The 12,209-nt window shown below is 37.7% G+C and overlaps 1 protein-coding gene across 1 annotated transcript in view; it reads right to left on the bottom strand.

The window, feature by feature from the left end:
• AGPAT5 (1-acylglycerol-3-phosphate O-acyltransferase 5) overlaps window positions 1-12,209 on the bottom strand; it is a 60,356-nt gene that overhangs the window by 28,529 nt on the left and 19,618 nt on the right. Inside the window, exon 4 of the mRNA XM_083831460.1 lies at window positions 7,691-7,780. Within this exon, the coding sequence (XP_083687586.1) occupies window positions 7,691-7,780 (90 nt within the window). The remainder of the gene's footprint in view (window positions 1-7,690; window positions 7,781-12,209) is intronic.

Raw genomic sequence — 12,209 nt, 5'->3', positions numbered from 1 at the left:
GTAAAATTAGGTACCCAAATAGAGGAATTCTAATTTGAGGAATTTTCCATTTGCTTTCGAAACACAACAAAGGTTTCCATCCCTCTTTCTTTTTTCCCCTTGCATTATCTCCTACATACAAAGTTGATGTAAAACATTACTTACTTGTGAAAATTTTGTACTGAGGGTTCATTTGCAGAAGAAAAAGCTACTGCTACAAATACTCACTAGCATAGATTTGAACATAAACTGACACGTTTGTAGTAAAATCTTGCCTACTGTACCTAGACTTTGTTATCTTTGCAGAAATGAGTCTTGAGAAATATTTGAAAGAAATGAGATAGTGGATTTACAAAACAGTACAAGAAAGATTACCAGTGAGTACATGAAGACCCGGACAAGTAGGAGTGTACGTCATGAAAAGACGCAAAGTAAAATAAAAGCTCAGAAGAGAGAAACAGGTTGTGCTTTTGGCCCACAAAACATCAGTGTGCTGGTATTTGCATGTAATGATTGCAGAAAAGCTACAGAAAAGGTTGAATGCAGAAAGACAAGACCTAGCAAGCGAACTCTCCAGAATTATTGCAATGAGGAAGGTTGAAAGATGCACTAAAACGTGGAGAAGGAAAAATCTGTGAAAGTTAACCAACAGGAGAGGCCAGCATGTGATCAAGAAAGGGGAAAATTGAGTACATAACCTTGAATCTGGCAGGTGAGAGGAAAAAAAAAAAGAATGGCTAAACCAGTGTTAGCAGAGTGGCATAAAGAGAAGAGCCACAAGACTTTCTGAATAGAGCTAGAGGAAAGGCTGTACTTGCAACAGCATGTTTGCAGAGGAGGAAAACTGGCAGATTGCAGAGGCAGGTGAAGTCCAAGAATTTAAGGATTAGCAGAAAGGCAAGATGTATACAGATTTTGTGGAAAAAGAACAAAAGAAAATGGTTTTAAGAGGTAAGGTGCTTGCATTTTTTCCTTAATATGACAGTAGGATGAGTACAGGGTTGATTACAGGGATGAGTACAGGAATCCTCGGACCCAGTCACAATTTACACTTCCCCATCGCCATGTCTACATTTCATGTTGAAAATGTTTAAGTGACAAAGTAGAATTTTTCAGCATTAGCTGAAAAGGGCATAATATTCAAATCAAGATGCATTTTTCTTTTCATAAATGTGCTTATATTCAAACCATGTAATTTGGATCCTTAAAATGGTACTCCAAGATGAGGATCGTTCCTCCCTCGCTGAAGCATGAATGCTCAGCTCCAAAGTGTAGAATAGTGGCTATAACGTGTAATAACTGAAAGAGAAAAGAAAGTGAAGCACACAGGAGAGAAATACCTTTCTTGGTATGGAGATCAGCACTTAAAGACATGTAGCAGCATTAACAGCCTTCAAAGCAGTGACTCGGCCACTGAAAGCTGATTACACAACAGAGTGTAGAAGCTACTTACCCCAGTCCTAGATGTATAATACAAAGCAGGGGTAGAAATTATATTTTAATTGCTCTTGTAAACGTTTAAAACACAAGCAGCTGAACAAGTTCATTGATCAGAATCTGAACATCTCTGAATTAAAAAGCACATCAACAAGACGAAGAAGTGGCCTATGCTTTAAATTCAGCATATGCAGCTGATATGCAACTCCTTAGGACTACTTTACCTGAGTAAAATTCAGGAATGTAAATAGGTGCCCTACTTCTTCTCATGGACAGTGCTGTGCAATACAAAGATATTCTGTTAGTGCAATCCAGCCTATGAAAGCTATGTGCACAACTGGGCAGCAGAAGCTAAATCCTTAAGCAGTGTTTCCAGAGATTATAAGAACTAAAAATCTCTAAGATTTTAATAACTAAATAAGCTCTCCTGAACTTGAATTAAGAGCTGCTGAACTGTAGGAGCATTTTAATTGCCTAGAAACACCACCTGCAGTTTCTTGCAGTGAATGCAAAATACTGTGCTTGCGTTGAAAATGACACACAAAATTTAGCACTGCCACAATCCCCAATTCATTGATAAACCAATTTTAACTCTGGCAGAATAGGTCCCTCTGTTCAGAGTTATATTACACTTTTTGTACCTATTTCTGTATAATAGGTAAGTGTCAAGACACTGTCTCTGATCAATTCAAAAGTTACAAGGAGTGGGTTCACCTAAGTAGAATTTTACTGATTTTGGTTTGAACCAGAAGGCCAGAAAAGAGGCAGAGGTTACCTGAGGAGTCTTCAGTGTAAAGTCAGTGGACTTGCCCCTTATTCTACAAATTAATTGAACATATGACAACTGTATTCATGCATATAGCAACTCTGTTCATTTTTCCAGTGTTGTCAAGTTCTGCCAGTCAAAAAGAAATAGCAATGGTACAGAAGCAGCACTTAAAGAGGGGAGGAAACAGCTGAGGAAGACCTTGAGAAAGAACAGCATCAGAAAAGGAGCTGGTATTGCTGGAGCAGGGGAAAGGGGCATGAAGCTACATGCGAATCCCTGGAACACAGAACAAAGTCAGCCCAGATACTGTAAGCACACAGGGAGAAGAGATGCCAAAGGGAAAACCTGACCAAGGACAGAGCTTTGGATGGTGTCCCCAGAGAGAGTAGCGGCCACTCCACAGAAGAACATGGGGCATCAAGAAGTGGTATTACTGACTAAAGATATCTTGCTTTTGCTGTGCTGTTCTCAGGAGGGTGAAAAGGGAAAATAATGAAATATTTTTATTTATAATATTCAAAATCATATTAAACAATGCATTTTCTCAGTTTTCTTATTTTCATTATCGCATCCAGACAACTAGATGGATTCATATCTGAATCGATTTAGACCACTGCCTAAATGATATGCTTTTGGTGAACCGAATGAGAAACATTAACACTGATCAATCACTGAGAAAGATGTGGTGTGAGAAAGCATATCTGGTATAATTTGAGCAAAATACAAAAGTCAACGTGAGGAAAGTCTAGTGGGTGTAATCCTTGCCCATGGCAAGGGGATGGGAACTAGATGGTCTTTAAGGTCCCTTCCAACCCTAGCTATTCTATGAAAGCAAGCAAGGACATACAGGATTTATAAATTGTCAGGGATTTGCAAAGTAGTAACCATATGACAAAATAAGCCTTATAACATTAACATCAAGCCTTATAACAGTTGTATTAATGTATCTGTCCTCTTCAGGTTTCTGCTGTTTGGTTGGCACTGCTTCTCAGGACAAAGATTTATTCTGTTGCTGAATGAATTACAAACACAAGACACACAGTAACCAGCTAAACACTGGCCGTACTGGGCTGTGTCCCCATCTCACATTGCAGATATCCTCCTCTTCAGGCATGATAAACAGGCACACAAGTTACATTTCAAATGGAATAGTTTGCTGTTCAGAAGAGTTAACTTTCTCTATAAAACAAGCAGACTGAGTGTATCAAGTGCCTGCTGGATATATTGTTACACCGAGAAATGCATTTATCCTTGTTATGGCTTACATTAGAACATTAACACAAAAGTGTCCTTCGAAGTGTGTGACAGTCTCTGCTCTCACAACCAGACACAAGACTGCAATTTGTTAACCATCAGCCAGATTTTCTGCCATTTTGAACAAAACCACACAGTTTCAAGTGAGTTTTAGCAATGAAAGGCCCAATAACAAACCATTTGTGTGTATAATTACACGGTAAGTTGAAAATTAAAACGAAAGAATGAAATAGAAAAATTTAGTAGTTGAAGGTCTCCACTAAGACAATACAGGAACAAATGAGTTTCAGTCTGTTGTCAATTTTGTGCATGTCTAATAGCTGAACCGCTGCTGCTGCCTCGCTGTATTTTGGAAGCAAGGTGGAACACCTGTGAGCAGCAGGGCAGAAATGGGGGCTGGTGAAGGCAGGCAGAAATCCTAAGAAAGGTGAAAAATTGTACCATGCAGTCCACTGCCCTAACATGAGATCAGGCATACCTGATCACTGACCCAATCCTACTGTGAATGTGAGAGGTCAAGAGGCAGTCCTATTTTTCTGCTTGCATTCCACCTCTAATTTACTTTCCATTATTAACACAAGAAGAAAAGGAACCAAGTGAAATGAGGCAGTAAAGCAACTGAAGGGCTTGCTGTGCTAAGTAGAGTAGCGGACTCTGGTTCCGCCTTCCTACACATCTTAGGTTTCTTAATGGGAACAGGGATGGCTCCAGACAGACTGAACATTAATCATTTGGATTCTTTTGTTTAAACACTATGTGGAGAGAAACTGTAAATAACCAAGTGACCTTTAACACAGATTCCCTTCCATCTCTCTCTATTGGCATATAATTCTTTCCTTAGCAGCTGAAAGGCAAACTTTTCTCCAACACTACATTAAAGGAAAAAACCTCCACCACGCACATATTGAACAACCAAACAGTCACAGCTGCTCAATAAATGGAGGAAAAGTCTACTCTGATCTGCACCATCCAGTGTATAATTTTAATAGAAATTCAGAGTAGTAAATTACTTGTTTTCACAGGAAGCCTGCAGCAATTCATTCTTGCGCCGACAAGTTCAAGGCGTACTTGTTTTACTGATTAAAATGTCTTCATTTTAAAAGCACCATGGTTGCTTGTGAATGGCCCAGCAAGACAGAACTGCAAAGTTTATTCATGAATAATGCATTAAGGACAAAGGTTATCATGTTCTTCTCTCGGTATTAATTACAGGTTAAAGAGCATTTACGGCATCCACATTTAAATTCTCTGATAAAGTGGATTATAGGAAGTTTAGTCTTCCCTCAAATGACAGCTCAGTGGTCTGTAACTTCTACCCCAGCAGATGCAAACAATTTTCCCAGTAAATAGGATTTTGACAGCTTTGGTAAAACCTAAAGGTTCCTCCCTACATGGTTTGCCTAAAGGAGATTTAAAACAATGCTCTTTAACAGCAGTTACGCGCTATTCTCTTCCGTGCTGCTACCCTAGATAACAGGAGGAAAATGGCAACAACGGCCTGGTAAGCACATCCACTTTCTGTGCCCTGTTTCCAATGCCACAGAACTTCCAGGCAGCCAAATTACACCAAAAATTAAATGTACTCAGGTGGTCCCAAGTTTACTTGGCCTTATCTGAGACAGGTTAGGTATAGGTTTTCAATCCATATACAACTGAAGAATAAGAAGAAAGAAGATTCCGGAGGGAAAAAAAAAAAAAAAAAAAGCCTTCTGGAGTTATTTCATTTACTAATCAAACACGGACATCCACCATGAAAAGCAGAACTCATGGTGGAAGCAGCTTTAAAGAAAAGGTTTATGCTTCAACCTCCCTTTACTTTTCAATTAGGCTAAAATCATGCATTAGTCTGTCGAGCCAATTTATAGCATTGGAGCAACACTGTACACTAGTTACAGGTTTCCAAAAGAGATGCAGAATTAGATGAGTTTCCAGGCATGTGTTCCTAAGATTGCGTTAAGAAAAATAAATCCAAATGTTTCTATAAAGCAGAGTGATTTAAAGCAGAGTTCAAATCAAGACTCTTATCACAATCAAAACATTAGTATTACAACGAAACCCTGCATTTTAGGGGATGCAGAGGGCACACAGAAAACCGGACTCAACCAGAAGCTGCATATTTGGCTAGCAAGAAATCAACGGGCCTGTGTGCGAAAACACCCTGCCAGGAGATTTCATCCGGAATAACCAAAGCAAACTGAACCAGCACTTTGCTTAGGGGAGTGACTTCAAACACATTTCATACATCCTACTATTTGTCTTTGCTTATTCAATTACACTGCAAGTTTTACAGAAAGCAGAATCTTTTCCACTTGCACACAGAAAATAACTTATGTAAAGCAATCTTTTCAACATCCCAGAACTCTTCTGGGTAATGCTGGCACAAATGATCATTACTGAATATGGCCATCTTCTCCCTGTGGACATTATTAGATGGACAAGTCCCGATATACCTATGCTTCTTATGAGCTAAGCAACTGCCAATGACCTCTGGAGCACAGAAGATCCAAGTAGCTCCTCAGGGAGAGATTCCCAGGCTAACACAGCCCCAGATGATACACTGAGAGATACTGATTTAATATTTGTTCTTCCTGTCAAACATACAAACCAAAGAAATTATACACTTTTTAAGCGCATTTCATGAAGATACAATGTATAACACTTGTACGTTCACCTTTACTACTATGCTAAAAATATATAGTGGTTAAGCTGTGTTGTATACTGAATTTCTATTTTCTACTAGCAAAAATATTTTTAAGACACCAACAACTTCAGAAGTATTTATTAAACATAGAGTACAATGCCACAGAGATATAATCTAATAAAGATTACATTTTGTGTATATGACTGAAACCAAGATTTGGAACTTATAAACACAAAATGTGCATGCTCCAGTAGAGAATTAAGCTTCTTTACAGAAGGGTCATGCAAATATCAACAACCAAAAAAGTCTCCTTATCCTCTTTATGCTCTGTTACAGAAGATGTATGTTATTTACTGGTGTACTGGGAAGAGCTGCCCCCCAAAAGGACAAGTGGAATTCTACTGAACTGACGTCATTTCATGCTAGCCAAAAACTCAGGGCAAAAACTTAAGTTGTCGTAATGTATTTCTGGCCATTGTAACTTATAGTCTAAAAACAGGAAATAGATCCACTTTACTTAATTAAAAACAAAAAAGCTCACAATGTTCAGGCTAAATCCTAGTGCTCAAACTCATTCTGTCTTGAACTATCTTAAGTGGGGATGCTTTACTCATTTGAGGTATTCAGTAAGCGTAAGACCGGTTTACTTTTTCAACATGTTTGATATGTGCAAACATAAACATACTATCTACAAAAGAAAGAAGAAAAAAAAGAAGAAACAAAAAAGATTATTACGAAGGTCAAAACAATCTATATATTCCTTGTACCCAAGCTTCATCTTTAAGAGATTTGCCACTTACTTGGAGTGGCAAGTCTTAATCACATCATTTTAAATAAAAGGAAAGTGCAACTGTTCTATATCATGGCTGGCTGAGTTGTTTTCTGTAAGCCTAGCCAAAAAGGCAAAAAACATTTTAATGCACAGCAAGTAATGGAAGCAAAGTGCAGTGATTCTAACCACTGAGCCACAAACCATACAGGGAGTCATGAGAAAAGTCACTTGGCACTAACAATGAGTCTTCAAATAGAAAATTATCATGAGCCGTTTTTCTGGTTTTGATTTTTTTTCTCCTCCAAGCGTAGCAGACAAAGTTACTCAGTTCTAAGATGTCACTGCCACTAAAAGTGGACTGATCATTGGGATGACTAATGAAGATTTAATAGGAATGATTCTTGACTTTCAGAAGATCAAACAACTGGTATTATACAAAAATACCAGTCTGACAAGCAACGCTACAATAGTCAGAATGTTTTCTTTTGAAACACAGGAGACACTAGAAGTGGCTGCCGAAGCAAGTTACTGCAGTAGTTACTATAGGTTCTAAGATTTCAATCAGATCCTCCCTGCCCTCTACAGACAGAATCAAGAAATTTGCATCATTCATAAAAGGACTAGTCTAATTTCTAGGAGTTTAATTAGAGGGATCATTCTAATCACAAAAAAAAACAAAAACCGCCAAACCTGTAAAAATACAGAAAGAAAACAAATCCATGACTTCTGTCTTGTAGTTTGTGGATGTGAGGCATGGCTAGTTTCTCCTATAAGCCCTCGCCACTAAAATGGTCAATGAAATGAGGAAAGGGGGGCAGAAAGAAAAGTATAATCTTACCGAAGTCTCAGCTTTCATCTGGGTCCGCAACTTCTCTCTCATTTCTTTTTCATTGAATTTGGCACTTCTTTTTACATAGACTCCTCCATGCTAACAGAGATAAAAAAAAGGAAAAAAAAAGAAAAAAAAAGAAAAGGATTAAATATTTAAATAGTTTAATGTAGAATACTTGATAAAAGAACAAACAAGATGACAGTGACATTCACCCTTATGACTCATGCTGCAAATTGCCCACAAGACATTTTCTCCTAGGATGAAAGCACTTAAAACTAAATTTATATTTGTACATAAGTTCACAAAATCTGTTTATATGAGGATCAGATGTACAAAAAGTATTGTAAGACACTTGAAGTGTCTTGTTTAAAGGTGTTAAAATAATTGACTGGAAGATGGCATTGAAACTGACCCCAGGGATTTACTCCTGAAAACATAGACAAGGAGCTTAACTTGTAGATCAAGGGAAATCCCACAGCAGAAGTCACTCACATACAAGTAGTTACTGGCCAATGTTTTCAATCATATGTGCCTGCTCTTAAGTAGTGACTAATGTAAATACTGCAGTTACTTGTATTGTACCTATACATACAGAATTCATGAAAGGCACAAAAGTAACTATCACAAGCCCTGAAAACATTTTCATGTACTTTACTAGAGAACTAAACATTAAATGAAATTAAATACTGAGACCAAAATCGTGTAAGGCAAAGGATTTTATAAAAGTATTTTTTACTGAAAACCATTAAAAGAAGTTAGACCATTTCCTGGAAAAGATATGACTTGTTCCACACAACTTATCACAAAAACTTCAGTAAAATCTGCCTCATTATACCTCCCTCTTCTATCACTTTGCTTTATCTACAGCTGAGCTACTACAGGTTGTAAACAAACATGGTCCAAAATGAAAAACTGCTACAATGAATTCTGAAAAAAAAAAGAAAAAGAAAAAGAAAAAGAAAAAGAAAAAGAAAAAGAAAAAGAAAAAGAAAAAGAAAAAGAAAAAGAAAAAGAAAAAGAAAAAGAAAAAGAAAAAGAAAAAGAAAAAGAAAAAGAAAAAGAAAAAGAAAAAGAAAAAGAAAAAGAAAAAGAAAAAGAAAAAGAAAAAGAAAAAGAAAAAGAAAAAGAAAAAGAAAAAGAAAAAGAAAAAGAAAAAGAAAAAGAAAAAGAAAAAGAAAAAGAAAAAGAAAAAGAAAAAGAAAAAGAAAAAGAAAAAGAAAAAGAAAAAGAAAAAGAAAAAGAAAAAGAAAAAGAAAAAGAAAAAGAAAAAGAAAAAGAAAAGAAAATGCTCCCAAATAACAGAATTTCATTTTTAAGTGATATCTTCTTCAAGGATTCTCTAACTCAATTGCTAACTCAGTCATACTCTTCTTTGCCCACCCTGACTGTTGGCATTAGGATTTATCAGGTAATTTCGTGTCTGTTTGTGCTTTTACATGCTGTTAACAGAAAGGTGACAATAAGATTAAACTTCTAGGAGCTGAACCTCATTCAAATATCTTATCTCAGGAAAAGATACAATACATTACAGAAACAGGGGTGTTGTGGTGGATGCATGTGCGTGTGGGGAGCCACCATCTTATCTGAGTGTCATGGACAGGGCTACAGCTTGAGGGTTAGGAGGAGGCAGCCAGAGGAGCAGGCTACAAAATGTTCTTTCAGCCTTTGCTTTCCATGGTGCGGAGAGATGGCTGTGCAACTGCTCAGATAGTGATATTTGACATGACTTTGAAGTTGTTCTCCAAAAGCTGCAGTGAAAAGGAAAGAAAGTCAACGGTGCATTAACTCCATATTAAATATTCTGTCTTAGCATTATTATCTGTGCTTCCCTCCAAGGTGCAGCTGCAATGCTCCACTGTGTGGTTATGGCTGGCAGGAGACCAGAACTATGCAGGGAACAGAACCACCCAGTCCATTGAGCCTGGCCTTAAGCAGATGCTTGAGCATTGTATCAGCCCCAGCACGCTAGCAGTTTACCAGCCCTGGATAGATAATGTCATGAACAGAAAAATTTTCCATCAGCTGTGCAGCAAACAGAGGCACACGCTATCTACAAACTTCATATGCAAGGCTGTTTTTAAGATCTGACAGCATTAAAGGGACGTAGAAGTCTTATGCTGGAAAGTGACACCACAACTGCTCCCAGGACAGGCAAACTCAGTGTGGTATGAGAAACAATGCGTCTACTGTATAAGACTCCCACATAATTTGTAAGTCATTGTTCTGTGTGAGCTCAGCTAGGTCAAGCTTTGATTCCAGCCATCCCTCGTTTATCAAAGTCTTCCCTTATTTATCAAATTACTAACCAGCTGCAGTAAAATGGGAAAGTACTGAACCACCTTTTCCTTTTTTTTTTTTAAATTGGTGAACGTACAGAAATCAAGTTACTGTTGTACAGTTTGCTCATGGACACCCAACACCAAAGACAATCTCAGTGTCCCCACCTCAGACTTCTTTCTTGCTCAGGAATACATTTGTACTTCTCATGTCAATATGAGTATACAGACACTTAACACAAGGACAGACAAACTACATATTTTAAGATCACCGCTCACTACACAAAACCCAGCTACATATATGTCAGCTTCCCTGCAGCACAGGGATACAAAGCTAAGGAGGCAAGATGCCACACTAGCTAAATAATCAGATAAAATTCAGTAACAACCAAAAGCATACATGAGCTGATGCTGAATAACAGAAAAGACCTACTTCCTATGTTAAAAAGTCAAGCAAACTTTGGGATATCAAAAATATTTATCGCTATTATGTCCTAGCCTCACCAGGTGGTATAAGATGAATAAGAGCTGGCTGCATTTTGGCACAGAAAGATAGGGCAAAGCAAATTTTAGATCCACCCAAAAATAATAAAACCAGATTTATGAAAAGAAATCCATCTACCTAATAAATAAAACCTGGAACATAACAGGTTAATTTAAGTGTTTCTTTTCCTTTTTTCTTTGCTATTAGATATCTGCCTCCAAAGAAGAATGTCAGTTATGCAATTGTATACAGCTCAAATTCCCCAATTTGTATTGCATTTCCTTTTCAGTAAGAGATCAAATATATGAACGCTTTTCAAAACACATTTCTGGAAGTATTGTTTTTAAGTTTTTGATTTTTTTCCGCTGTACTTTAAAAGCCCCTCTCTCAGTCAACAATGGATTATGTTTACAAATATACTTCCTTTGTGCCTGAATTTTGCTCTCCTGGACATCCAGACCACGTTTATTTCCAAACAGGATGTTTACCTGAGGTAGGGAATATGAATTCCGTGAGCATGTCGTAACTACGTGGCTCTGGAAACTTTTAGTGGAGTGTAAGTGACATCACTGACAGAACATCAACAGGAAGGGCAGGAAGTGTTTTATGTTTTTGCACTGTTTGGTGTGATAAAAACAATAAAAATACCTATTAGCTTGCGCTGCAGTCCTGCTGCATCCCGTATCCGTAATTCAAACACACGCATCACCATTGTCAGTAAGCTGCCTTTCATCTGTGTCACTGAATTAATTTTATATAATTTTAACTATTTATCTATATAGATATATATAGCCCCCACATCTTGTAGTAGTTTTATATTTTGAGGAACATGACGCCGAACAGGTTCTCTTTTTTTTTTTGATTAAAAGTGTAGCCTACATACGGATTAATTTCCACAGGAACCTTCTGTTAACAGTCGATATATCAATCAGAAAACAGAGCACCGGATATTCCACATAGCAATAGTCATTTTCCAAAATTTTGAAAAAAACAATTTTGGACACCTAGCGATAGCAGATGGAATAGATATCCTGCCTGTATTTTAATTAACTCCGACTTAAATCACCACAAATGTAATGACTACAGGCAAGTACAAACAGCAAAAATATTTCCATGCAACAGACTGGTCTCTTTCTCTTCAGTGGAAGAAAAATGAAGAGAACTAAAGTCATTGGTGGAGACTATTATTAGACAACAGAGAAGTCCATTTTTTCCCAGTGGATACCTTCACTGAGGTACAACCAGGTATGATATTTTGTACTTATTTAGGGAACTGGGAGAGCAACCCCTATACAAATAAAAGTAAATCACATATGGTCTTCTTCTTTTCTCTGCTGCATATTCTTTTCTAAACACTGCAATTTTTGAAGAAAAGATGTCAACCACACATGCTCCAGCCTAGCTTTACAGCCTGCTCACTGCCTATGGCACTCACGCAAAGGACAACAAAAATTTTCAATTGTCAGGCTGAAAATAGCATTGAACCTGGATCTGCCGGTAGGTACCTAGAGGAACACTCTAACCATTTACACACTGAAAGTGGGAACCTCAACCGTTACCTGTGCTCTGAAGTAAAAGTGAGAGAGTCCACTCTCTCTAGAGATGGGCATTTTAGGTGACATGATTCAAGACTTTGCACTCAGTGTAGGCACCTACAGCAAAGCTAGAAGGGAACATCTTGATTGCTGGGAAAGGCCACTGTTTGAGGCACTTCCTAGTCTTCAGCATCCCCTATGAGGCAGTCTGTGGATCTGTACCCCGCCTT

This window comes from Anser anser (genome assembly GCF_964211835.1).
Source record: "Anser anser genome assembly, chromosome: 3".
Lineage (NCBI taxonomy): Eukaryota > Metazoa > Chordata > Aves > Anseriformes > Anatidae > Anser > Anser anser.
Note: the sequence above shows the minus strand (reverse complement) of the source record. Positions and strands in the feature narration are given on the sequence as shown.